This window comes from Gorilla gorilla, chromosome 2, assembly GCF_029281585.2.
Source record: "Gorilla gorilla gorilla isolate KB3781 chromosome 2, NHGRI_mGorGor1-v2.1_pri, whole genome shotgun sequence".
In the NCBI taxonomy this organism is placed as follows: Eukaryota; Metazoa; Chordata; class Mammalia; order Primates; family Hominidae; genus Gorilla; species Gorilla gorilla.
In genome coordinates, this window is record NC_086017.1 from 67,308,169 (window position 1) to 67,335,279 (window position 27,111).

General features: G+C 39.1%; 1 protein-coding gene across 1 annotated transcript in view; it reads right to left on the reverse strand.

Moving 5' to 3' along the window:
- DNAH12 (dynein axonemal heavy chain 12) overlaps positions 1-27,111 on the reverse strand; it is a 257,576-nt gene that overhangs the window by 152,372 nt on the left and 78,093 nt on the right. The window contains exons 18-29 of the mRNA XM_055383181.2: positions 22,973-23,158; positions 21,777-21,977; positions 19,887-20,081; positions 18,398-18,519; positions 18,020-18,302; positions 15,077-15,196; positions 13,535-13,691; positions 13,131-13,303; positions 6,734-6,886; positions 6,226-6,465; positions 5,370-5,615; positions 4,894-5,013 (exon numbers count right to left, since the gene is read on the reverse strand). Of these exons, the coding sequence (XP_055239156.2) occupies positions 4,894-5,013; positions 5,370-5,615; positions 6,226-6,465; positions 6,734-6,886; positions 13,131-13,303; positions 13,535-13,691; positions 15,077-15,196; positions 18,020-18,302; positions 18,398-18,519; positions 19,887-20,081; positions 21,777-21,977; positions 22,973-23,158 (2,196 nt within the window). The remainder of the gene's footprint in view (positions 1-4,893; positions 5,014-5,369; positions 5,616-6,225; positions 6,466-6,733; positions 6,887-13,130; positions 13,304-13,534; positions 13,692-15,076; positions 15,197-18,019; positions 18,303-18,397; positions 18,520-19,886; positions 20,082-21,776; positions 21,978-22,972; positions 23,159-27,111) is intronic.

Below are 27,111 nucleotides of genomic sequence, written 5' to 3' on the forward strand. Positions count from 1 at the left end.
GTCTAATATCCAGAATTGATAAGGAACTGAAACAATTGAACAGGAAAAAAAACATTTAAAAATGGGCAAAGGATATAAACAGATGCTTCTCAAAAGACATGCAAGCAGCCAACAAATATATGAAAAAATGTTCAACATCACTAATCGTCAGAGAAATGCAAATCAAAAATACAATGAGATACCATCTCATACAAGTCAGAATGGCTATTACTAAAAAGTTAAGAACAACAGATGCTGGCAAGCCTGCAGAGAAAAGGGAATACTCATATGCTGTTGGTAGGAATGCAAATTAGTTCAGTCACCGTGGAAAGCAGTTTAGAGATTTCTCAAAAAACTTAAAACAGAACTACCATTTGACCCAGCAATCCCATTACTGGGTATATATCCAAAAGAAAATAGATTGTTCTACCAAAGAGACACATGCATGCATTATGTTTACCACAGCACTATTCACAATAGCAAAGACATGGAATCAACCTAGGTGCCCATCAACAGTAGATTGAATAAAGCAAATGTACATATATACCATGGAATACTATGCAGCCATAAAAAAGAACAAAATCATGTCCTTTGCAGCAACATGGATATAGCTGGAGGCCACTCTCCTAAGCAAATTCACACAGGAACAGGAAACCAAATACTGCATGTTCTCACTTATAAGTGGTAGGCAAACACTGGGTACTCATGAACATAATAATGGCAACAACAGACACTGGGGACTACTAAAGGGAAGAGAGATGGAGGGGAACAAGGGCTGAAAAACTAACTATTGGGTACTATGCTCAGTACCTGGGTGATGGGATCAATAATACCTCAAACTTCAGCATCATGATTATGCCCATGAAACAAACCTGCACATGTACCCCTTGAATCTAAAAGTTGAAATTCCTTTAAAAATAAGTAAATAGGCCAGGAGTGGTAGCTCATGCCTGTAATCCCAGCACTTTGGGAGGCCAAGGTGAGTGGATGGGTTGAGCCCAGGAGTTCAAGACCAGCCTGAGCAACATAACAAGACCTCCTCTCTACTAAAAATACAAAAAAATTAGCCAGGTGTGGTGGTACATTCCTGTAGTCCCAGCTACTCAGAAGGCTGATGTAGGAGGATTGCTTGAGCCCAGGAGTTGGAGAGTTGGAGGCTGCAGTGAGCCATGACTGCACTGCAGTACTCCAGCCTGGGTAACAGAGCAAGACCCTAACTCTAAATAGTCACTTCATAACAGAGCCAAAAAAATAATGAAGTCATGAGAAATAGCTGATGACCAAGAGAAAAAACAGTAAACAAAACAAACTCATAGATGACCCAGATGTCATAATTAACAGATAAGAACTTGACAATACATTTACAAAGTATAAAAAGAATAGATTATAAGATAGAAAAAATAGAGGAAAAAATATAGAATTTTAGCAGAAAAGAGAACTCTCTAAAAAGAACCAATTGGACTCACTAGAACTAAAAAAATCAAAATATGTGAAATTAAGAATTCATTGAATGGGCTTATCAGCAAATTGGACAAAGCCAAAGAAAGAACCACTAACCTTGAAGATAGGTCAGTTAGAAAGTATCCAAACTACAGAGAGAAAGTAATGAAAAACAAAAGAAAAAAAAAGAGGCATGAGAGACACATGAAACTATATAGAATGGTCTAATACACATGTCACTGAAGTTCCGGAAGGAGAGAGGAGAAAAAATTAAGGCATAAAAACATATAAAAAGATAATTACTAAATATTTTCTGGCTGAGTACAGTGGCTCATGCCTGTAATCACAGCTCTTTAGGAAGCTGCTTGAGCCCAGAGCTTGATACCAACCTGAGCAACAAAGTAAAACCTTGTCTCTACGAAAAATAAAATAATTAGTTGGGTGTGGCGACACGCGCCTGTAGTCCCAGCTACTTGGGAGGCTGAGGCAGGAGGATTGCTTGAGCCCAGGAGGTTGACACTGCAGTGAGCTATGATCATGCCACTGCACTCCAGCCTGGGCGAAAGTGAGACCCTGTCTCTAAAAAAAGAAAAGAAAAAGAAAATTTTCTGGCAAAACACATCAACACACAGATTCAAGCAGCATAGCAAATCCCAGGCAATAAAGTACAAAACAAAACTAGGCACATAGTCAAACTGCTCAAAACCAAAAAAGAAAAAGAAAAAATATTTAAAAAGCCAGAGGAGTATAAATAAGAAAAATGCCTGACTTCTAAGCACAACACTGAAAGGCAGCAGTCAATGAAATAACATCTTTAAATGCTGGGGGCAGGGTGGGGTGGGGAGGAGACACCTTGCCAATCTAGAATTCTATATCCGTGAAAATATTCTTCAGAAATAAAGATTAAATAAAGACATTTTCAGACAGACAAAAGGTGAGGGAATTTGTTGCCAGAAGACCCATATACACACAAATACTAAAGGAAGTTTTTTAGGTTAAAAATAAAAAATCCCAAATGAAAACATATATCTGCTGGAAAGAATAAAAGCACTAGAAAGGGTAGCGTAAGAGGCTTTTTTTTTTCAAATACAATACTTAAAGCAGAAAATAATAACAATGTATTGCGGTGTTTACAAAATATATAGAAGTAAAATATATGACAACAATAGCACAATGGGCAAGAGTGAGTGGATAATGAAACTATACCATTTAAGGTGCTTATATTTTTTGTCAACTGGTAAAATACTAACTGTAAAGTTGTAATAAGCCAAGGATATATACTGCAACCTGTGGAGTGACCACTAAGGTAAAACTATAAAGCCAATAGAGAAGATAAAATGGGGTGATAAACATTTTTTGAAATCCAAAAGAAGTCAGTAAAACAAATACAGAACCCATTAAAAAGCAAGATGGCAATTTAGTACTATTTTTCCAACTGGAATCTACGGATTTATTGCTGTATTCATAAGAGTACATAAGAGTTCTTCAAGAAAATATTAAAATTTTGTGTTTTCATTTTGGTGTTTAAAAATCATATTAGCATATCCTGAATCATCTTGATAGTCACCTTAACCTGCCATAAAATGCATATTAGTATTTGACCATAAGAATTTAAAAAAAAGACAAAAAAATAAAGATGCCTTTAAGTTAAGTGATCTCTTAATGATTTGACAGCTCAAACGAAAAGATTTTGCAGTCATATCGTAAAGAGAAGACATGGAAGAATTGAATCATCACTTGGCAAAAGGTGGTTTATGAACGCTGAACTCAAGAGAATCTTCACTGTACATTTCACAATAGAAATTCCCATAAAGTAACAAGTTACTTTCAGCCACATATTACCTATTTCATTAATTGTGTTAAATTGAATTTGAGATTGTTTTGTTTGTAATGTTATTTATTATTTTTATTTTAAGATGGAGTCTTGCTCTGTCGCACAGGCTGGAGTGCAATGGCGCAATCTCGGCTCACTGCAACCTCTGCCTCCCGGGTTCAAGCAATTCTCCTGTCTCAGCCTTCCAAGAAGCTGGGACTACAGGCGTGCACCACCATGCCCCGCTAATTTTTGTATTTTTGGTAGAGACAGGGTTTCACCATGTTGGCCAGGCTGGTCTCAAACTCCTGATCCCAGGTGATCCACCTGCCTCGGCCTCCCAAAGTGCTGGGATTATAGGTGTGAGCCACCATGCCTGGCCTGTAATTAATTTTAAATTATATTCTGGTTTTCTATAACAGCTATAAGCAGCAGTTAAGTATATACATATTTAAGCTTCATTATAATATGTATAATTTACATGAAGTTGGAAATGTGAGTGGTTTGTGTCTTATTTTTGTTATTTTAAATTTTTAATTGACAAATATTTTTATATATTTAAGGTGCAACATGATGATTTGATAAACATATACATTATATAATGATTACCACAATCTAATTAACATATCCATCACTACCCACAGTTACCGTGCGTGTTTGTGTTAAGGACTGTTTCCTTTAAAAAAAAATAAAAATGAGTCTATTAAGTAAATTTGAGAAACAAAGCCTTATTATGTTACCTATAGGATGTTTTACTACTTTCATTTCTATCTAATAAAATACACAATAGTATTTAGTATGCAATACTATATATTACACAATAGTGTAATACACTATTACAGTATGTATACTAATATTATAAATCACAAGATAGAAAACAAAATATTTTTTCTCAGCCAGGCACAGTGGCTCACACCTGTGATCCCAGCACTTTGGGAGGCCAAGTCTGGCAGATCACCTGAGGCTGGGAGTTCAAGACCAGCCTACCCAACATGGAGAAACCCCATCTCTAGTAAAAATACAATTAGCTGGGCGTGGTTGCGCTTGCCTGTAATCCCAGCTACTTGGGAGGCTGAGGCAGGAGAACAGGTTGAACCTGGGACACAGAGCTTGCAGTGGGCTGCGATCGCACCATTGCACTCCAGCCTGGGCAACAAGAGCAAAACTCTGTCTCAAAAAATAATAATTATTATAATAAAATAAAATAATAATAATACTTATTCTCTTACAAAGAACATTACTTCTTTATTTTTTTTGAGACAGAGTCTTGCTCTGTGGACCAGGCTGGAGTACAGTGGTGGGACACCACCATGCCTGGCTAATTTTTTGTATTTTTAGTGGAGACAGGGTTTCACCATATTGGCCAGGTTGGTCTCAAACTCCTGACCTCAGATGATCCACCCATCTCAGCCTCCCAGAGTCCAGGATTACAGGTGTGAAACACCGTGCCTGGCCTGTTTAACCTGAATCTTGACAGGTTAACCCTGGTATCATATAATATGAAAGTACCCAAATTTACTTATTGTTATTAACTAAAGTGGACAAAATAGGGGATTTTCCTCAAAACAGAATAATTTCACACATTAATAAATCTTGGTAAACAATTGAGTCATCGGATGAATTTATTATGCCGAATAAGTCATTCTCATGGGTTTACTTACGTGATAGTCAGCTTCAGGAAGTTTAATACCAGGAAATAAGTCACTAGTTATTCCATTAAATAAAGGTATATCATGTGATAAAAACTTTGGTTCATTTACATCTTTAATTGATCGAAGAAGCTAAAATTACCCAAGAAGTACAATGTAAGTTAGTTGCCAGCAATTGCAACCCCACTTCTCCCTCCTCTCCCCGCCCCGGCCTGCCCCACCCCACCCCCCTGGCTAAAAGTCAAAGTTTATTTTACATTGCTCTATGGAATCCCTATAATAAAAAGTCAATACTATGCTTATCAAACTAAAAAGTCTTTGTATTCATATGAAGTATAACAACATAACCCAAAAAACCATCATTTCAACCTCATATGAAAAGACAAAGCTCAACCCTCTCAAGTGCCTATTTGTAGTTCCTGATTAACCTCACTAAAGAAAATTATCTTTCTACTGAAACTTTCCCAATGTGTATATTTAATACTTACAAGTATATCTTCATTTTCATTTGGGTATTTTAGTTTTAGATTGCCAGCAGCCACTAAAACGGCTTTTACTGCTCGCATTCCGTAGTCATAATGAAATTGCGATGAGAGCTGCTCTGAGCAAAGCCTATAGGTCATTACTATTTTCACAGACAGAGGTCTTGCATTCAAAAATCCGTAAGAGTAGAGGGAGATTTCTGCTATAAGTGCATAGTTTGGAACCATCATAGCCACTGTTCTAAAAAGAACCTGAAGTATAAAATAAATGAAATATATTACGTACATAAATGAAGCTGTTTTTAAGCTGAGCATAAGTATTCAAAGGTGTGGTGTTGTCAAGTTTATTCTCCAAATGCAGCACCTTTTTCTAAACTCTAATTTTTTTTCAGTAGTACTTTTAATATTTTTATACAGTTAGTATTTTTTTGGATGTTTAAAAAAGTTTTGGGAGGGAAATTACAATTTTATGGAAAAAAATCATTTTGAATGGATTATGCTGGGTTTTTTTAATTCACGAACTTACACTCTTAAAAAATATTGGCTGGGTACAGTGGCTCACGCCTGTAATCCCAGCACTTTGGGAGGCTGAGGCAGGCGAATCATGAGGTCAGGAGATAGAGACCATCCTGGCTAACATGGTGAAACCCTGTCTTTACTAAAAATACAAAAAATTAGCCAGGTGTAGTGGCGTGTGCCTCTAGTCCCAGCTACTTGGGAGGCTGAGGCAAGAGAATCGCTTGAACCCGGGAGGTGGAGGTTGCAGTGAGCCAAGATCGCGCCACTGCACTCCAGCCTGGGCAATAGAGTGAGAGTGTCTCAAAAATATAAAATAAATAAATAAATAAATAAATAATATTACCTTAAGATTGTCCGGCAATTCAGAGCGTCCTGCATAGCCAGGATTCATGGTAATAGCTACAAAACAATTCGGATTGAGCTTAAGTTCTGTCCCTTCAAAAACAAACACAACCAACTTCTGTTGAATAGCTCTCTGAATGCAAAGGATCTGTTGAGCTACCACTGACAACACTTCCAACTCAATTCGATTGAATTCATCAAAGCAAGCCCAAGCACCAGAAGAAGCCAATCCTTTAAAAAACTAAGGACAAAGAAAAAGGAAAGTGATTTTTTTCTCAGGAAAGGATATCATCTCTTAAAACAAATATCTAATATTTTAAGTCAGAATTGAAAGTTAAATTTAGTAAAAGTTCCAAGGATAAAAACAATGTCTTTACTCCTAAAATGAAAGTCCAAGTAATATTCAAACCACATTCGTATGTTTAAACATGAGTTTGCTTCCATTTATCCAATTAGACCTAGCTGTAAGTTTGTAACATTTAATATTATTGATTCAGCAATTTAACTACCTTTCCCATTGCTAGATAATCTAGCCCATCAGAACAGTTGAACACCACACACTGTACAGCAAGAGCTTTAGCCAAGTCCTTGGTGGTTTCAGTTTTTCCTGTGCCTGCTGGCCCCTCTGGAGCACCTCCAAGGTTTAAATAGAAAGCACCTATCTGAAATGAAAAATACATGTGAAAAGAAATCCATGCTTAAATTTAAAAAAACAACAGACACTTGTTTACCAAGTGGATTTAGCCTGTTCTGTAGCTTCAGAGAAGCCATTATATAATTACATTGTTTAGTTAATTTTTAGCCCAAATTTTTCTAGCTGCATGAAGAGAAAGCATTTTAAAACGTTCAAAAAAGTGAAAATGTATCAAAACTTGTCTTCTGACACTTTCATAGGTATCCCATTTGTCTTTAAAAACAATCTAGCCTTATGGGGGTAAAATTAGTTCAGGAAGGTTTTAATTAGAAGTGGTTGTGGAGGACAATAATGACACATTCTAGATGGCTCACTGCAAAGGGGGTAAAACACCAGAAAGTGAGAGCTATAAATGGCACCCATCATTGGGAAAAGAAACAGATGACCTATTATATAATTTTGTCTATGATTTGCCTGGCTATTGCCTTTTACTCTTGGTATGTTCTCCAATTTCTACATTCCCATAAAACTGCTCTATGCTTCTTTTACCGGTAGTATCACTTTCTACCTTGTATTATACTTAATTACGTACTTTTTTTTCTCATCAACTAGTCTTTAAAGTGCTTAATGACAATATCAGCAGTATTTGAATTATTCCTGGGTCTCCACAATGACTGGAATAGTGGCTAGAAATTTTTAGAAACATAAATTACAGTCAGCTCTAACTATGGAGTCTGTTTCACAGGAGTTTCAAATTTAACTTCTTTTAGAAAAAGTACGGCTAAGTGACCAAGGCTGTGCATGTAAGGGGGGCAGGGGGAATAAGCGAACTCTGTAGTTTGCTCTTAATTTTGCTATGAACTTAAAACTGCTCAAAAAAAGGTCTATCTTTAAAAATAAGTAAACCACAAAATGATAAATATTTTTATTTTAAAAATCCAAGAGAGACAGCTAGTGTAAAAAATGCAGTATCAGTGATAGTTCATCCATTTTATTTTTTGAGACCGGGTCTTGCTCTATTGCCCAGGCTGGAGCGCAGTGGTAAGATCTTGACTAGGTGCCCCTCTGCCTCCTGGGCTCAAGCAACCCTCCCACCTCAGCCTCCCTAGTAGCAAGGACTATGGGTGTATGCCACCACACTCAGTTTATTTCTTGTATTTTTAGTAGAGAAGAGGTCTCACTGTGTTGGCCAAGCTGGTCTCAAACTCCTGAGCTCAAGCCATCCTCCTGCCTTAGTCTCCCAAAGTCCTGGGATTATAGGCATGAGCTACCACACCTGGCCAACCTATTTTAAATTTATAATGGATGCCATATTGTTAATGCCCATTAACTTGATTGCTGAAAACCTCGGGCTCTTCCTTTTCAAGTTTAAGAAAATGTTCACAAACATGTTCCCTTTATTGTTAATAATAAATATACTAGTGTGTCCAGAATTGGTGGGTTCTTGGTCTCACTGACTTCAAGAATGAAGCCGCGGACCCTCGCGGTGAGTCTTGCAGCTCTTAAGGTGGCGCATCCAGAGTTTGTTCCTTCTGATGGTCGGATGTGTTCGGAGTTTCTTCCTTCTGGTGGGTTCGTGGTCTCGCTGGCTCAGGAGTGAAGCTGCAGACCTTCACAGTGTTACAGCTCTTAAGGCAGCATGTCTGGAGTTGTTCGTTTCTCCTGGTGGGCTCGTGCTCTCGCTGGCTTCAGGAAAAAAGCTGCAGACTTTCGCGGTGAGTGTTACAGCTCTTAAGGCAGCACATCTGGAGTTATTCGTTCCTCCTGGTGGGCTCGTGCTCTCGCTGGCTTCAGGAGTGAAGCTGTAGATCTTCCCAGTGAGTGTTACAACTCAGTGGACCCAAAGAGTGAGTAGTAGCAAGATTTAGTGCAAAGAGCAAAAAAACAAAGCTTCCACAGCGTGGAATAGGACACGAGCAGGTTGCCAAGGCTAGTTCAGGCAGCCTGCTTTTATTCTCTTATCTGGCCCCACCCACATCCTGCTGATTGGTAGAGCGAGTGGCCTGTTTTGACAGGGTGCTGATTGGTGCATTTACAATCCCTGAGCTAGATACAAAGGTTCTCCACCTCCCCATCAGATTAGTTAGATACAGAGTATGGACACAAAGGTTCTCCAAGGCCCCACCAGAGCAGCTAGATACAGAGTGTCGACTGGTGCACTCACAAACCTTGAGCTAAACACAGGGTGCTGATTGGTGTGTTTACAAACCTTGAGCTAGATACAGAGTGCCGATTGGTGTATTTACAATCCCTGAGCTAGACATAAAGGTTCTCCAAGGCCCCACCAGAGCAGCTAGATACAGAGTGTCCATTGGTGCACTCACAAACCTTGAGCTAAACACAGGGTGCTGATTGGTGTATTTACAATCTCTGAGCTAGACATAAAGACTCTCCACGTCCCCACCAGACTCAGGAGCCCGGCTGGCTTCACCTAGTGGATCCCACATCGGGGCTGCAGGTGGAGCTGCCTGCCAGTCCCATGCTGTGCGCTCGCACTCCTCAGCCCTTGGGTGGTCGATGGGACTGGGTGCCGTGGAGCAGGGGGTGGTGCTCCTCGGGGAGGCTTGGGCCACACAGGAGCCCATGGAGTGGGTGGGAGGCTCAGGCATGGCGGGCTGCAGGTCCCGAGCCGTGCCCGGCGGGAAGGCAGCTAAGGCCCGGTGAGAAATCGAGTGCAGCGCCAGTGGGCTGACACTGCTGGGGGACCCAGTACACCCTCCGCAGCCACTGGCCCAGGTGCTAAGTCCCTCATTGCCCGGGGCTGGCAGGGCTGGCCGGCTGCTCCGAGTGCGGGGGCCGCCAAGCCCACGCCCACCCGGAACTCCAGCTGGCCCGCAAGCGCCGCACGCAGCCCCCCGGTTCCCGCTCGCGCCTCTCCCTCCACACCTCCCTGCAAGCTGAGGGAGTGGGCTCCAGCCTTGGCCAGCCCAGAAAGGGGCTCCCACAGTGCAGCGGTGGGCCGAAGGGCTCAAGTGCCGCCAAAGTGGGAACCCAGGCAGAGGAGGCGCCGAGAGCAAGCGAGGGCTCTGAGGACTGCCAGCACACTGTCACCTCTCACTAGGAGACTTTTTCTCAGTGTCTAGTGTTATATTCAAGCGTTTAATATGATCCCGGGCAGGCACAGTGGCTCACGCCCGTAATCCCAACACTTTGGGAGGCATAGGCAGGTGGATCACTTGAGGTCAGGAGTTCAAGACCAGCCTGGCCAACATGGCGAAACCCTGTCTATGAAAAATACAAAAATCAGCCAGGTACAGTGGCACATGCCTGTAATCCCAGCTATTTGGGAGGCTGAGGCAGGAGAATCACTTGAACCTGGGAGGCGGAGGTTGCAGTGAGCCAAGATCGCACCACTGCACTCCAGCCTGGGTGACAGAGTGAGACTGTCTCAATTTAAAAAAAAAAAAAAAAAAAAAAGTGGCCCAGTGAGGTGGCTCATGCCTGTAATCCCAGCACTTTGGGAGGCCGAGGTGGGCAGATCACCTGAGGTAGGGAGTTTGAGACCAACCTACATAACATGGAGAAACCTTGTCTCTACCAAAAACACAAAATTAGTTGGGCGTGGTGGCAAATGCCTGTAATCCCAGCTACTCGGGAGGCTGAGGCAGGAGAATCGCTTGAAGCGGGGAGGCGGAGATTGTGGTAAGCCGAGATCGCACCATTGCACTCCAGCCTGGGCAACAAGAGCGAAACTCCATCTCAAAAAGTGTTGAATATGATTCTGATTTTTACAACTCAAAAGTTGTTAGCCCCCACCTTACAAGCACACCACAGCTTCTGACTTCACAGAGGTAACAGATATGACATCCTATCTTGAAATTCATCTTCTCAACAAATATTTAGGGATAACTGTGTCCTTGTTCAGCACTAGAGTAGAGAACAAGACAGACATAGTTCCTGCCCACAGGCAGCTACCCGAGAAAATAAAGGGTTTGGTGAAATCTTTTCTCCCAGATCCATTGTTGCCCTACCCAGAGCCCCTTTACCCAGCCATTGCATTCATCCCCCATTTGCTGTGTCAGTTGCAAATAGTTCACAGCTGCTCTTTTCTCCTTATCAGCAAGAAAATGCCTGAAAGCTTACTCATATCCCTGCCCCAGGGGTGACCCTTAGTCAATGACATTAAACGGGTACAAAAGCCAGACCCTGCTGCTTTGAAGTGGAATAATTTGTGCCATTCATGCTTCAGAGTGCCCTGTGAGAGCAGGCTACAACTGTACATCTGTTGAAACCACATCTTTGCTTAATTTTTTACTGTCCTATCCTGCTGTCCTTATTTCCCTACAGGTTTTTACTAAGAACATTACCTAATAAATCCTTTGCACAAGAATTGCCACTTCATTTTTGCTTTAAGATAACTCATTCGAAGACACTTTAATTTCACTTACTCAGCACAGGTAGAGTGGTACTTCTTGATGCTCCTTCTCAATTCCCGTAGGAAGGGTTGCCAGATTTAGCAAATAAAAATACAGAATGTCCAGTTAAATTTTATTTCAGATAACGGCCGGGCCCAGTGGCTCACGTCTGCAATCCCAGCACTTTGGAAGGCTGAGGCAGGCAGATGGCTTGAGCCCAGGAGTTCAAGACCAGCTTGGGCAAGCAACGTGGCTGAAACCCCATCTCTACTAAAAGAATACAAAAATTAGCTGGGTGTGGTGGCATCTGCCTGTAGTCCCAGCTACTTAGGAGGCTGAGGTAGGAGGATCTCCTTGAGCCCAGGAGGCAGAGGTTGCAATGAGCCATGATGGCGCCACTGCATTCCAGCCTGGGCGGCAGAGCAAGATTCTGTCTCAGAACAAAACAAAACAAACAAAAAATTCTGTTACAGTGGGTAGCTAGTCAGGTATGAGCAGAGCCGGAGAGCGCTCCTCACCCCACACACACCAGGAGTGTCTGGTGACCATCAGGTGATGGTCAGGTGTTGTTAACTGTCTCTCTAAAGTAATAATTGGTCACAGCTGGTACCAGGGATGGGCGTGATCCTAACAAATAGAAAACACCTGAAACTGGTGATCAGCTGTTTCCCCATAAGATCTCAGGAGTTGGGTGAGTGGGGAGAAGTAATGCAAGACCCAGGAAGTATGCCAATGTATAAAAGTCAAAAGGTCAAGCTGCGTACTTGATCTCTCAAGTCACTCACTTGGGCCTCCTTGAAGTGTACTTTACCCCCTTTCGTTCCTGCTCTAAACCCTGCCTCAGTCTCTTTCTGCCTTATGCCCCTCAGTCGAATTCTTTCTTCTGAGGAGGTAAGAATTGAGGTCGCTGCAGTCTGGTACCGATACAGATATGCTCCACGGGTAACATATTTTGGTGCCATGTGACTTGGGTAATTTCCACTGCTACCATTCAGATAAACAATGAATAACTTATTAGTGTAAGTATGTCCCATGCAATATTTGGGACATATTTACTTACATTAAAAAATTATTTGTTGTTTGTCTGAAATTCAAATTTACCTGGGAATCCTGTATTTTATCCGGCAACCACATTCCCAGGGTTTTTATAGTTACAGCTCTATCCTCCATAGCTTCAGCTCTGGATCTCAGGTCTCAGCACCACCCCCATACATTTCATCTCTCCATCCTATTTAACAGCACTAATTTGGTGTCCTAAGGCCCAAATGTACTTTTCTCATCTTCCTGTCATCTCTCCCAAGACGCCACTGCAAAAACTGATACCATTTTCCAAAGCTCCAGTTTTCTCATTATATTGTCAATACTCTCCTCTTTCTAATTACCCCCCATCGGAGTGACTCACAACTTTCATACAATAAAGTTCAAACACTCTTGTATGCTACAAAAGCACCCAGAAGTAAATATTCACTATTATAATTTTGCATAAAGAGAATTCGGGATTAGAAAGGGATAATTGTATTCAACTACTACAGGTAAGACAAGTGAGAAAAGATGACGCTACAGCAAAAAGTAATTATTAGGCCGGGCGCGGTGGCTCACGCCTGTAATCCCAGCACTTTGGGAGGCCGAGGCGGGCGGATCACGAGGTCAGGAGATCGAGACCATCCTGGCTAACACGGTGAAACCCCGTCTCTACTAAAAATACAAAAAATTAGCCGGGCGTGGTAGTGGGCGCCTGTAGTCCCAGCTACTCGGGAGGCTGAGGCAGGAGAATGGCGTGAACCCGGGAGGTGGAGCTTGCAGTGAGCCGAGATCGCGCCACTGCACTCCAGCCTGGGCGACAAAGCAAGACTCCGTCCCAAAAAAAAAAAAAAAAGTAATTATTAATGTGTGAATTAAGATAATTTAAATGCATACCAATGTTCTGTAACACCTGTCAGTTAGAGGCGTAATGACAAGTCGAGGTGAGTTACCAAGATATTCATAAGCATATTTTACATTGCAATTAATGATACGAACTCGGGCATTCTCATTTTCCCAATAATATCGGAGCTGAGCAAGCCACAGGAAATCTGTATCATGTGAGACACCTAGAAAAAATAAAGTAAAATAAGACACATGATCCTTAAATGGAAATAATTTTAAAAAGAAGTATTTTATCTTTTATAACAGCAAATACTAAAAATAATTCATGTTTGCCAACTTATAAAAAAGATTGTGTTAAAAAAATTCTGTTGAGAGAAGAATACATATAGTACAAGTCTTTGTTTCCAGATGCTATCAACATTTTATCTTTAAAAATTAAAGAAAAAGTCACATACCCATTTCAATCATGTCCATGACCACATCTCTAGCATGGACATCAATAGTAACCAAAGCCCCCAGAGTGGTCCTGGTCTGCTTAGACAACTTTCCTCTTACCAGCTCTACAATCTCATTCAGTTGGTTCTGAAGTTCCTTATAATACTTCTTTAATCCCTACAAAATAAAAAAAAAAAGCAATCTAATTGATGTCACATCATACTTAAAACATGTATTTTATATATTTAGTCTTTTATAAAACAATTCTGACTTCTTAATCTATCTCAATATAGAAATGAGTTCAAGCGCGGTGGCTCATGCCTAAAATCCCAGCATCTAGGAGGTTAAGATGGGAAGATCTTCTTTTTTTTTTTTTGAGACTGAGTCTCTGTCGCCCAGGCTGCAGTGGCGGGATCTCGTCTCACTATAACCTCCGCCTCCTGAGTTCAAGCGATTCTCCTGCCTCGGCCTCCTGAGTAGCTGGGACTACAGGCATGTGCCAGTAGGTCTGGCTAATTTTTTGTGTTTTTAGTAGAGACGAGGTTTTGCCATGTTGGCCAGGCTGGTCTTGAACCCCGACCTCAAGTGATCCACCCACCTCGGTCTCCCAAAGTGCTAGGATTACAGGCGTGAGCCACAGCACCAGGCCCAAGGTGGGAAGATCATTTGAGGACATGATTTCAAGACCAGCCTGGCAAAGCAGAGAGACCCCTGTCTCTATAAAAAAATTTTTAAATTAGCCAGATGTGGTGGTGTGTGCCTGTGGTCCTAGCTATTCAGAGGCTGAGGCAACAGGATAGCTTGAGCCCAGGAGTTTGAGGTTATACTGAGCTATGACTATGCCACTGCACTCCAGCCTGGGTGACAGAGCAAGACCCTGTCTCTAAACACACACACACACACACATACACACATGGAGAAATGAATTTTGTGAGTGATTTTGTCTAAGCCCAGTAAAATATGAAGAACAAGTTCTCAGGCCAGGTGCAGTGGTTCATGCCTGTAATCCCAGCACTTTGGGAGGCTAAGGTGGGCGGATCTCCTGAGGTCAGGTGTTCAAGACCAGCCTGACCAACATGGATAAACCCCATCTCAACTAAAAATACAAAATTAGCCGGGCATGGTGGCACATGCCTGTAATTCCAGCTACTCGGAAGGCTGAGGCAGGAGAATCACTTGAACCTGGGAGGCGGAGGTTGCAGTGAGCCGAGATCATGCCTTTGCACTCCAGCCTAGGCAACAAGAGCGTAACTACATCTCAAAAAAAAAAAAAAAGTTCTCAATGAATAGTTATAATTTTAAGATTATATATAGAAACTGACAGACGTATTGTCTTTGCAAACAATAGATAAGTTAACTAAGAAACATAGGACGGGGCCAGGCACAGTGGCTCATGCCTCTAATCCTAATACTTTGGGAGGTTGAAGTGGGAGGATTTCTTAAGGCCAGGAGTTCAAGACTAGCCTGGGTAGCATAGCAAGATCTCATTTCTAAAAATAATAAAATTAAATTTTAAAAAACCTGGAATAAAGGATGTTACTTAAAAGCAAACAATGCTTTACCTCCGTCCCGCCACTTATAACTTCCTGTGTCTCAGATGTCCAGAACATTTGAGAAACACAAAGTACAACTTGGCCAGGCCACTCTCGAACCCAGTCTCTTCTTGCAGATTCTGGATAAGCCTGAACAATTAAAATAAATTTCTAACTTTAAAAGCTTGAATGAGAAAAAATAGCTAAATGTCTAACAATAGAGAAATGCAATATTTGGTACATACATAGGCTAGAATGTCATATAGTCATAAAAAATGTTAAATGACTAAAAGACTCCCTCAAAATTTTATAAATTATTATTATGTTTTTGAAATATTTATTTATAAAAGAATGGAAAGATAAACACGAACATGTTAATAATGGGTAGATTTAACTGTTGATTCTTCTGGAAGTTGATTTCTATGTGATTTTTATGTTCCTTTGCTGTGGAGAGTTGTCAAGTTTTCCATATAGAATACCTATTACTTCTATCATAATAAAATATAAAAATTTTAGTAAACTTAGAAAAAACTAGTCAAGGCCAGGTGTGGTGACTGACACCTGTAATCCCAGCACTTTGGGAGGCCGAGGCAATGGATCACCTGAGGTCAGGAGTTCGAGACCAGCCTGGCCAATGTGGTGAAACCCCCATCTCTACTAAAAATAAAAAAAAAAAATAGCTGGGCATGGTGGTGGGCACCTGAAATCCCAGTTACTAAAGAGGCTGAGGGGCAGGAGAATTGCTTCAACCCGGGAGGCAGAGGTTGCAGTGAGCCAAGATCACGCCACTGCACTCCAGCCTGGGCAACAGAGTGAGACTCTGTCTCAACAACAACAACAACAACAACAAAACTAGTCAAATAGATTATGTATATTGATGCCAAGATTTAATTGAAAAGGAGATTATACAATATAGTTAAAAACTGCACTAATAGCGCCCTTGTATTATTTATCTATAGCTTTTCTGAAAACCTATATGACCAGGGTATACAATTTTACAATTATATATTTGTTCAATTATGTATAATTGAACCATCTATAGTTTTGAATTCAAGGTATACTTTCATTTTTTTCTAACACTTTGATATTCAAAATGCATTTAAATGGATTTATGGAGGGAGAGGTTTAATCTTTTTAAAAATAGCTTTTTCAACAGTAAGTGATTTTAGCAGATCCAAACTATAAATTGAAAACAACTACAAGATGAATTTTGAAGCTGATGCTAATGCAAATTATATTTTCAATAAAATAACATCATCTTAGATATAAGAAAGTTAAAATAGGATATCAGTATTATTATAAAATGCTTCTTAGCCATATTTAGAAATAAATGCAAATTATAAGCTAACCTAAGCTTCAAAGAAGGATGAATGGTGACTGAGAGCTATTGCTAGGTACATAGAAGGCCAATTTCTATACTGATTAAAGAAATACTTTCATGGACAATGGTGGTTCTTTCCTATGTGTTTTAGTTTGCTTTGAATCGTAAATAGTAAAAGGAGAGAAAAAGTCAAGATTTATCTGTAGGAACACTGAAGCTGAACAGAATTGCCACCACAAGAATATGAGCTCCACAGGGCTCTCAGTCAAAGAAAAAGAACACTCACTCACATATAGTGAGTTGCTGAATATAAAGCTTCGATGCCTTTTAAAACTATTCTACTACTTTACAACTGCTCATTTGTGGTCCTAAAGGCAGAAATATACCTGTTTATCATTCAAGATTAGGTTAATTGGATTAACATAAGTGAGATACATGTAGTGCCAAGTGTTATCCTTCTTTCAAATTTATGACATATCCCCCTTTAATGTTTGTTCATCTCATTTGAGTTTTTAAGTAGTTGTTTAAGTGTAAAAAGCAGTAAGTGAACTAGGTCATGCATTTACCACTCGTGTCTGAAGAGAACTGTCCTACAGATCCACATGTGCTAATGCGCAGGATTGTTTGCCTATGAAACATATCCACTAGCCTAGCTCATAGCATTTCAATTTTAATATATCTAAAATTGAGCTCTTGATATTACCCTAAGCCTCCACAAACCTGCTTCTCCTCCAGGAATCACCCAGAGTAAATGCCACCCATATGCTCAAATTAGAAGCCTAAAAGTGATTTTTGAGACCTCCCCTTCCTTACCCTTGTACTCTACAACCAATTCATCATCAAGACCTGTTGAAATTAACTACAAAATTTATTTCTGATATTCTACTTTGCTCCCTATCTTCTGCCATTTGCCTAGTGACAGACCACATCTTTTTTCCTTTATTTTTGGTTTTTATTTTTATTTTTTGAACCTGAATCTCTGGCAAACCAGCCCAAATCATCTTTCATCTGAACTAATCTGAGTCTCCTAATTTGCCTTCCTGTTTTCACACCTCCACTAATCTATTATTTATACCATAGCCATAGTGGTATAAAAATATAAATCAGACTATGTCCCTTCCCTGATTAAAATATTTAGATGGTGTTCCATTGCATTTAAAATAAAATGCAAACTCCTAACTGCCTTCCTTTCCAACCTCATGTCACTTTACTCTCCACTTTGCTTACTCTACTCCAGACATATTTGTCTTCTTTCAGGATCTCCCAAATCCCCAGTTCTCTCTGATCTCAGGGGCTTTACGTAGGATACCTAGATGCTCTCTCACTTGCTCTTTACCTGGCTTATTCCTACCTGTCCTTTGTGTCTCAGTTTCAACATCACTTTCTCCAATAGCCTATCACTGGACCTTCCCCCCATTCTAAATTATATACCTCTTATTTTTCTCTCTCATAATACCTTTTCTCTTTTATAACAATCATATACTATTATCAATTCATAGCAATATTGTTATATTAATAATGTTGGAAACAAAGAAGTAAAGAAAATAAATGATTTAAAATAGTAAGAACTTTAAGTGTTAATTTACTGGTTTCCAAAACCTCTTAAAGCATTTGCAGAATATAGGGTATATATCAAATCCTAGGAAACACACCAGCCTGGCTGCAGCGATCACATCGTGAACACTCCGGAGCATTAGGTCTTCCACTTGAATGAGCCACTTTTCCACAGCACCCCGCGCTGCAGACGTGGAAATGAGTGCAATCAGCTCCACTCGCTCGCCCTCAGAGCTATACATGGCTTTAATGTCCAAATTGGGAAGGAACTCCAATTTAGCAATGCCCTCAAAGCATTTTTTTAAATGTGGCTGAACTCTAAGTGGATCTTTGGTCTCTGATAAAATCTCTAACATTTCATCATTAGATAAGAAGAAAAAACTAGGGAAAAACATGCAAATACAAAAGTTTTAGTTATAATTCATCACACATAAGAAAATGTTTTTAATTACAGCACAATTGATTATCTATCATACCGAGGGAAGAAAAGACGTTTCTTTTCAAGATATGCATTAAGACCTTTCATAATTTTCTCCAAAAGTTCATTGCAGTTCTGTAGTTTTTCCAATAAACCTGTTAAAGAAGTGGCAGCAAGAACCTAAACGAGACACATGCATTCAAGTCAGCACTTTTATGCCAGATATAATTATAAGACTTAAATGTCAATCTATACTATATGTTAAAATCTTTTAATGTTAAAAGGTTTATGAAAAAAGGTCAAAGGTTTATAAAATGTGCAATGAAATTTTTTGTAGTGTAAAAACTATTAAAATTCAGTAAGTTATAAATACTTATCCAAAGACACTAGTTAAAATGACAAGTTATGATTGTCATGCATATTGTCATTTCTCCTATATTATTTCGAATGATGTGAGAAAAGTCTGTTTGGCTGGTGCTCGATTTAATTCTTACTTTTACTACTGTCAACCATAAATGTAACAATTTACAGCAAGGAGTTGGCAAACTACATCCTGCAGACCAAATCCAGCCTGCTGTCAGTTTTTGTATGAGTTGTAAGCTAAAAATTATTTTCACACTTTTAGAAGTTAAAAAAATCAAAAGAAGAATATTTTGTGACATATGAAAATATCAGTGTCCATAAAATTTTATTGTAGCACAGACACACTCATTCATTTACAGATTATCTCTGGCTGCTTTCTCACTGCAACGACAACAGAATTGAGTAGCTGCAAGAAAGACCTGTCCTGCAAAGCCTAAAATATTTACTATTTGGCCCTTAGCAGAAAAAAATTGCTGACCTCTGATCTGCAAGAAATGATGTTTCACAAAGATTCTGAAGTCAACAGGTAAAGCAAAATCCTTAAAACTCATAAATTTCAGTGTACTACTGACTCTCAGTAAGTCCAGCACAGCTAGTTTTTCATTCAGCATGGGAATAAATTGTTATTTCTTAAATTGAATACCAGATGAAAAAGTGGATGCATATCTATGGACTATGTTCACTGTGTGTATGAAAAATATATAGTCTGTCTTTCAACATTTACTGGGAGAGACATAAGAACTGAGTGAGACCAATGGAGAGAACAGCAGATTCTTCCCCATCACTCCGAGTATACAGAGTCACTAGTAGAATGTCAGGTGAGTCACCTACATTATTCATTCTCTCTCCCTCTCTCTTGTTCTCACTCTCTCCTCTCTCCATTTGATTTGATTTATCTATTTATTTTATGAGGAGGAGAGCAGTGAGTGTTTATAGTAGAAGGCATGTGAATCAGATGTACATTTGAAGCAGCTCCACCGGGAAAGAGTTACAAGCAATGTATCTTATGAATTGAAAAGTAAACTTATTTTAATACTTTTATGCTTTCTTATATTTTTCTGAACTTTCCAGTTTGTATACAATGAGCAAGTTTAATTTTTATAATCAGAAAAAAAGTCACATGTTTTACTTAATTTCCAAAAACAAAGGTTCACCTACTGTGAGAGAGAAAACAAACACTTCACCTTTGGATCTTTAGCACAAAACTTCATGATATCTCTCCAGTGTCTGTCCACTGTCTGAAATTGACGCCCTTCTTCGGGCATCTGTTGCATGATATCCTCAGAACAAAAGATGGGCTCTAAGTACAGCCATTGAGCTTGTACTTTTAACCATTCATCAATTGTTTCTTGTATTCGAATCAAGCGGTCCTCCCAGGCCTTAATGAAAAGTATACTGCACTAAATTCTAGTTATTAAAGAAAGGCTATAAATTATAGCAAGGAAAATACATTTTAAATTTACTATTATTTTTAAATAAGTGCAAACATCTCACAGCTTAAGGTTACTTATGTATGTCTCACAAAGGCTTAGAAAAATTCTAAGAGGTCTGAGGTTTTCCATTTAGGAAATCACTGGAACTCACAATTGGAAATGACTGTAACGTTATTTTGACCAGTTTCCTAATTTCTCGGTGAGCCATCTGGAGTCCCAAAACCATCCAAGAATATATCCTTCTTTACCAGCAGTGGTTATCAACCACAGGCAATTTTGCCTCCCACCCCAGGGAACATTTGACAATGTCTGTAGACATTTTTGGTTGTCACAACTGATGGGGGAAGATGCTACTAATGTTTAGTGGGTAGAGGCCAGAGATGCAGTTAAACAACCTATAATGTAGAAGACAGCCCCAATCACAGAGAATTATAGAGCCCAAAATAGCAACAGTGACAGGTTGAGAAATCCTGCTCTACTCTACATCAACACAATTTGGAGAAAAATGAACTGAAATGAAAAATAAAATGAAATAAGCCTCCTTATTCTCAAGATCCCCTAGAAATGACAAGATATTTCATTAGCTGAAGACCATTAATATAATATCTCTCTTTGGTTCTTAAATATGTGCCTAAGTCTCTGTGTCAAGAGATTGTCTCATATCTCCGATTTTTAAAAAATCTCTAAGACAGCTTTTAAATTTGTCTTCTAAATTCCTCTTGTTAGACAAGTAAATTTCTACAGAAAAGTAATATCTTATCAGGAAAGGCTAGGTTAGCCTGCTTCTTGGGATAATGTCCAGCCTTATGTCCTCTTGGAAGAACATTACTCTGTTTTCTCTGAATAATGACAGCCAAAATCTTCTATAAAACACTATTTTTGCTCATATTAAAACCAAACTGCCTTGGTTTGAACCCCAGCTCTGTCACTTATTAGCTAGATGATCTTAGAAAAATTGCCTATCCTCCTATACGTTGGTTTCCTTGTCCATGAATACAGATAATAACAGTGCCTACTTTGAAGGTCTGCTGCAGGGATCAAGTGGGTTAATAAGTGCAAAGTTCCAGAGCAGCATCTGAAACATAGTTTCAAATCAATTGATATCAGGGTAAAAAATCCAGTTGTCTTTCCCCAATTTATACAGTCCCCGGTTAGGATAGTTTTCATATCCAATAAGATATGAAATAATCTTGGAGCCTCAAATACCATTTGTTTTTCTCAAGTGAACAATAATTTATTAATTACTCTAAAAGATCCTCATGCTAGCTGTTTACAACTATAATTAAAATATGGTTACTACAAGTTACAAGAATGCAACAAAAAACAGGGTCTAGGTTTTCTAAAGTTAGAATAAGTAATACCACCTGTTTTCCTCTCAAGTCTATCACTGCCATTGGAGAAGATTTTAATAAGACATTTTTCTTTTAAAAATCATTTATGTCTCAGATGTATATATTTCTATATTAAATTTTGAATATCATTTTGTATTTTATGAAATAAAATATCAAAGTTATATGTCTATGATTTGAATAAATACTTAAAAAAACCATCCAATAAGCTACTTATTACCATGAGAGCGTATATGTAATAGGATTGCAATCTGTATAAATGACCAAGAGCTGATTATCACATTTAACATACCTTGATCTCATGTTCAAATGGTTTGATGAAAGGTGAGCCTCTCATTGTCTGAGTTTTTATAATTTGATCATCAAGGATGGCCTGAATCTCATCCACTGAAGAAAGAATACAGACTCCAGTGTCACGATATAGACTTATATGAAAAGCAATATCATCCCAAGTTCCTATCATTGTATTCATGGCTTTCTCTAATGAAAATTCCTAAAACGGAGGAATGAAGAAAGAATGGGATGGTGAAGAAAGGATCTTATTTACTATATTGACTTTCCCTAGTGAATTCAGTAAGAATTTGATGTATTACATTATCATTTCCTTAAGATAATCTGTGAGTACAGTATAACTTTTTAAGTTAGAAGGTTTTTCAACAATTTAAAAATTCCTAAGAAGAACAATTATGTAGTTTTAAAGAATTCACTTGCTATGAAAACTACTGCTGTCAATATTAAAAATGGACAAGAGAATAAAATACCTGTAGCACTTTCTCTGAAGTGGCCTTTCTACGGCAGCCCATAGTCTGAAGATGTTTTCTGTGTACTTCAAGAACCCATTCTTTAGGGCCATACTTACCCTGCTAGAACACATACATATCACATGCCACATATACAACAGTACTCTTAATGAAAAAATTATGTACCAACACTAGCACATCATCCAACGACATTGGAATGTGGCAGAATTAAGAGGAGATCAAAGGAGTCATTTCTTGTCTGGATTCAGGACAAGTAAGTACACACTTTGTGGGGAGGGAAAGAGTGTTTTGTTTTGTTTTGTTTTTGAGACAGAGTTTCCCTCTTGTCACCCAGGCTGGAGTGCAGAGGTGTGATCTCAGCTCACTGCAACCTCCACCTCCCGGGTTCAAGCGATTCTCCTGCCTCAGCCTCCTGAGTAGCTGGGATTACAGGCGCCCACCGACATGCCCAGCTAATTTTTGTATTTTTAGTAGAGATGGGGTCTCACCATGTTGGCCAGGCTGGTCTCAAACTCCTGACCTCAGATGATCCATATGTCTCGGCCTCCCACAGTGCTAGGATTACAGGTGTGAGCTACCGCACCCGGCCGGAGAGTGGTCTTCTATCACTCTCCCCCACCACCTCCCGCGCTATCCAGTGCTATACACATTCAACCCCAACAAAAACTATGATTACTTGATTAACGAAGTCATCACATAAAGTATTTCAGTTGATCTTTATGTTTACCTTGCTTGCACCTGCACTTATCACTTCAAATTGTTCCAAGTATGGGGTAAGGTTTAATTTTAAAACTTTTCTCAGTGTAGTTCCAGAGTCTGGAGTCAAGTCATAGCCTACAATTTCTGATATCTGTTTCCAATGACGAGCTCTCATTCCTGGATTGCACAGAATGGAGACAGTAGGAATATATTCCTAATGGCAAAAATATAAACAATTATGAGTCACTCATTTGACTTCCACACACATAGATTCCATAGATGAAGCCTTGATGATATAAGGGTTACATTTCTTCAATTTATTTAATATATTTCTATCAGTACAATCAAAACCTCAATTAGATTTGGAAGGAGAGAGATACTAAGAAAATGAACCTAAAGTTCACCTGCAAAAATAAGCATATAAAAATAGCCAGGAAAATTATAAGAGTAAAAAAGAAGAATGAAGGGCCAGGCGCAATGGTTCATGCCTGTAATCCCAGCACTTTGGGAGGCTGGGGTGGGAGGACTGCTTGAGCCCAGGAATTTGAGGTTACAGTGAGCTAAGATTGCAATACTGCACTCCGGCCTGGGTGACAGAGTGAGGCCTTGTCTCTATTTAGAAAAAAAAAAAAAAAGTATTATTTTAGAAATTCAAATTCGTTATATATACTATTTGCAGAAATATATAATATATAGTTATAAACACACATACATAGCATGAATGGGGAAAATATGTGTGCCCAAATCCCAAAATGTAATAATGTTTTATCTCTGCTGAGTGACGCCTGCCTTGGCCTCCCAAAGTGCTGGGATTACAGGTATGAGCCACCATGCCTGGCCCCCTATTTTATTTTTATATGAGTCATGTTTTAACTTTGTATAAGTAATAACTTAATATTGTAAATTTTTTTAATTGGAGGACCATAAACTAGCACACTTTTTGTTTTGCTTAGTTAAGGACTTCGTTTTAACCTCCCATTGGTTATCACCATCATGTTTTTGCTTATCATCACATATTCCCTAGAATTCATCAGAACATAACAGGCACTCAGTAAGTATTTTTTAAATAAATGAAGTTTTAACATCTAAAAAGTAGAAAGGACATACTCTTTATTTATTTCTTTAGACAGAATCTTGCTCCGTCCCCCAGGCTGGAGTGCAGTGATGCGATCTCGGCTCACTGCAACCTCCGCCTTCTGGATTCAAGAGATTCTCCTGCCTCAGCCTCCCAAGTAACTGGGATTACAGCCTCCTGAGTAGCCTCATGAGTAGCTGGGCCACACAAAAGTGAAAAAACTCCAAGCAGATGAGCAGACAGTAAGAGAATCGGACTTCCACATCTGCATTGCCCCTCCCTCTATTCTGTCTGGTACCAAAAGGGCAGAAAATATCCCCCCAACTCACTGTTTCTACCCTGATAAGAGCAAGGTCAAAGTGGACAACCAGCTACCCCACCACCCTGGGTTCCCTAGCAGAAGACCTGCCCTGCCTTAACCCACAGGAAGCAACGCCAGTGCCTGAAGGGATAAATAATTCCTGTGGACAAGCAGAGACAAAGGGAGGAAGTGGGACTACCATCCCCAGCCCTGGAAATGTTACTCTGTAAGCCACAGAAGATGCCAAATCAGAGTGGCTATTCTGCAGCACCACACTGTAGGAGGTTTGTCCCACAGGTCTCCTGGGCACAAACTCCTAGCCAGCTTCCCACATTGCCAGAATATACCCTGTGGGACCGTCTGCATTCGGTAAGGGCAGCGCTCCCATCAGGTACTAGAGCCAAGCCAAACCTGGGCTTAAGGTGCCACTTGGAGCTGAAAAGGAAGCAGTGACCTAGCGGTAAAGAAACTCTAAGCAAATATATCCAATATAAACCAAAACAAGCCAGACAAAAAACACTGGAATAAATAATACTTCAATGCAAAGACAGATGTACATCCAGCAAAAACAACAGCAAACAGGGAACCATGATCTCCACAAACAGACGAAGCAAAGAACCAGTAACTGACTCTAACCAGACAGGGATACGTGAGCTCTCTGACCAACAATAAACAACTAAATTCCTAACTAGACTGATCAACAAAAAGGAGAGAAAATTAAAATAATCAATATTTAGAATTAAAAAGGAGTTAGCACTATAGATTCTACAGACATTTAAAAGATAATAAAGAAATGTTATTAGCAACTTTATGGCGACAAAATCAATGACTTAGAAGAAATGGACAAATTCCTTAAAAATACAATCTACCAAAATTAAACACAAAATCTGAATAGCCCCTATATCTATTAAAGAAATTCTCTTTTCCGTCCCCTAGAGGGGGAATTGGCACAGGACTTGCTTCAGCCAACGTAATATGGGTGGATATGAAGTATGTCACAGCTGAGTGGAAGATCTAAACTCAGGTACATGGTTTAGCTCAGCCCTTGCTCTTTCTCTCTAATGCGAGATTGGCCCACATTAGCTCAGGACATAGCCTGTGTCCTGGAAGTTAGAAAACTCAGGAGCAGAACAGGACTGCAACTGGGAGCAGAGACTTAGCTAACCCGTGGTCCTCATGGAATATGAAGAAGAAATAAATAAGTACTTGAAAAATATATATAGAGAGAGAGTCTGTTTTTAAAACCTTTCCTACAAACAAAACGTCAGGCTAAATGGTTTCATGAGTGAATGTTTCTCTAAAATAAGAAAGAAATAATATCAATTTATTAAAAAACTCTTTCAGAAATAGAGAAAATAAAACTTCCCAGTTTGTTTTATAAGGCCAACATAACCCTGATACCAAAATCTGACAAAGACATTACAAGAAAACTAAGACCAAGATCCTTCCTGAACATAACCTCAAATATCCTGAATGAAATATGAACAAATAACAAACTATAAGAGTATTAGAAAAAAATATTTTGACATGGGGAAGGCATTTTAAACTACAGTTCAGAATCCAAGAGCCATAAAGGAAAAGAATAAAAATAATTACATAAAAATAAAAGGGTTCCACAAGGCAAAAGCTATCATAAGCAAGGTCAAAAAGCAAATAATAAATATTCACATCACAGACAAAGCCTAATCTCCTATATATACAAGAAAAGAAATCAATAAGAAAAAGGTCAATAATTCAACAGAAAAATAGGCAGAGGTAAGTTAAAACAGTTTACAGGAAAAGAAATATAAAACACTTAAATATATGAAATATATGAAAATATGCTTAAAATTTTACTTGCAGTAAGAGAAATGAAAATTCTCCTAGTAGAGTAGCAAAAACCTAAAGTTTGATGATATTTTGTTATGAAGGTTGATGAGAGTATATATTGGTATAACTTCTATGGAGGGTAATTCAACTGTAGATTTTAACCTGGCATTTACTCTTCCACAATTTATGCTGCAGTCACACCTTCAAACACATGCAATTCACACACACACACACACACACACACACACACACACACCAGATTAGTCATACATACATTATATAGGTGTGAAAAAAATGAAGAAGCTCCCTATATACAAGAAGAAAAGGTCTCCAAGATAAATTAAGCAAAACAAAGAAAGAAAATAATATACATTGTATGCTACACTTCATGTAAAAAGATAGAAGGATAAGAATATATAGTCACATTGTTATATATGTAATAAAACTCTGGAACTATACACAAGAAGGTAATAACATTGATCACCTGAGTTATATAGGTGAGAACCATGAGGAGACTTTTCAGATATCTCTTTTTATATTTTTTAGACCACGCAAATGTATTCAACATTGAAAATAATTTTTAAGTTAAAAAAAATCAGACAGCCATGGAATCTCTGAGATGAATAGACATAGACAGGAACAATGCTTGAATCCAATCACAGAGTTTGCACTCTGGGCATGCTGACAGTGGAAATTTAAGGATGTATTACTGACTGTCAAAAAAACTGTTCTTATTCTCTCTTTATAAATGAGAGGACCGAGGCACAAGTGGCTAAATATCTTGCTCAAGGTATGCCACTGCCAAGTGGAGAACTGTGCTATAACTAAGCAGTGTGGTTCCAAATCCTTCCCAGTAAACTGTTACCCTGTGTTGCTGCACTTAGTATAGGCTAAGTGGTCTGCCCTAGTAAACTTATGCCCTTATTTTTTTTTTGAGACAGGGTCTTACTCTGTTGTGCCCAGGAGTGCGGCAGTATAATCA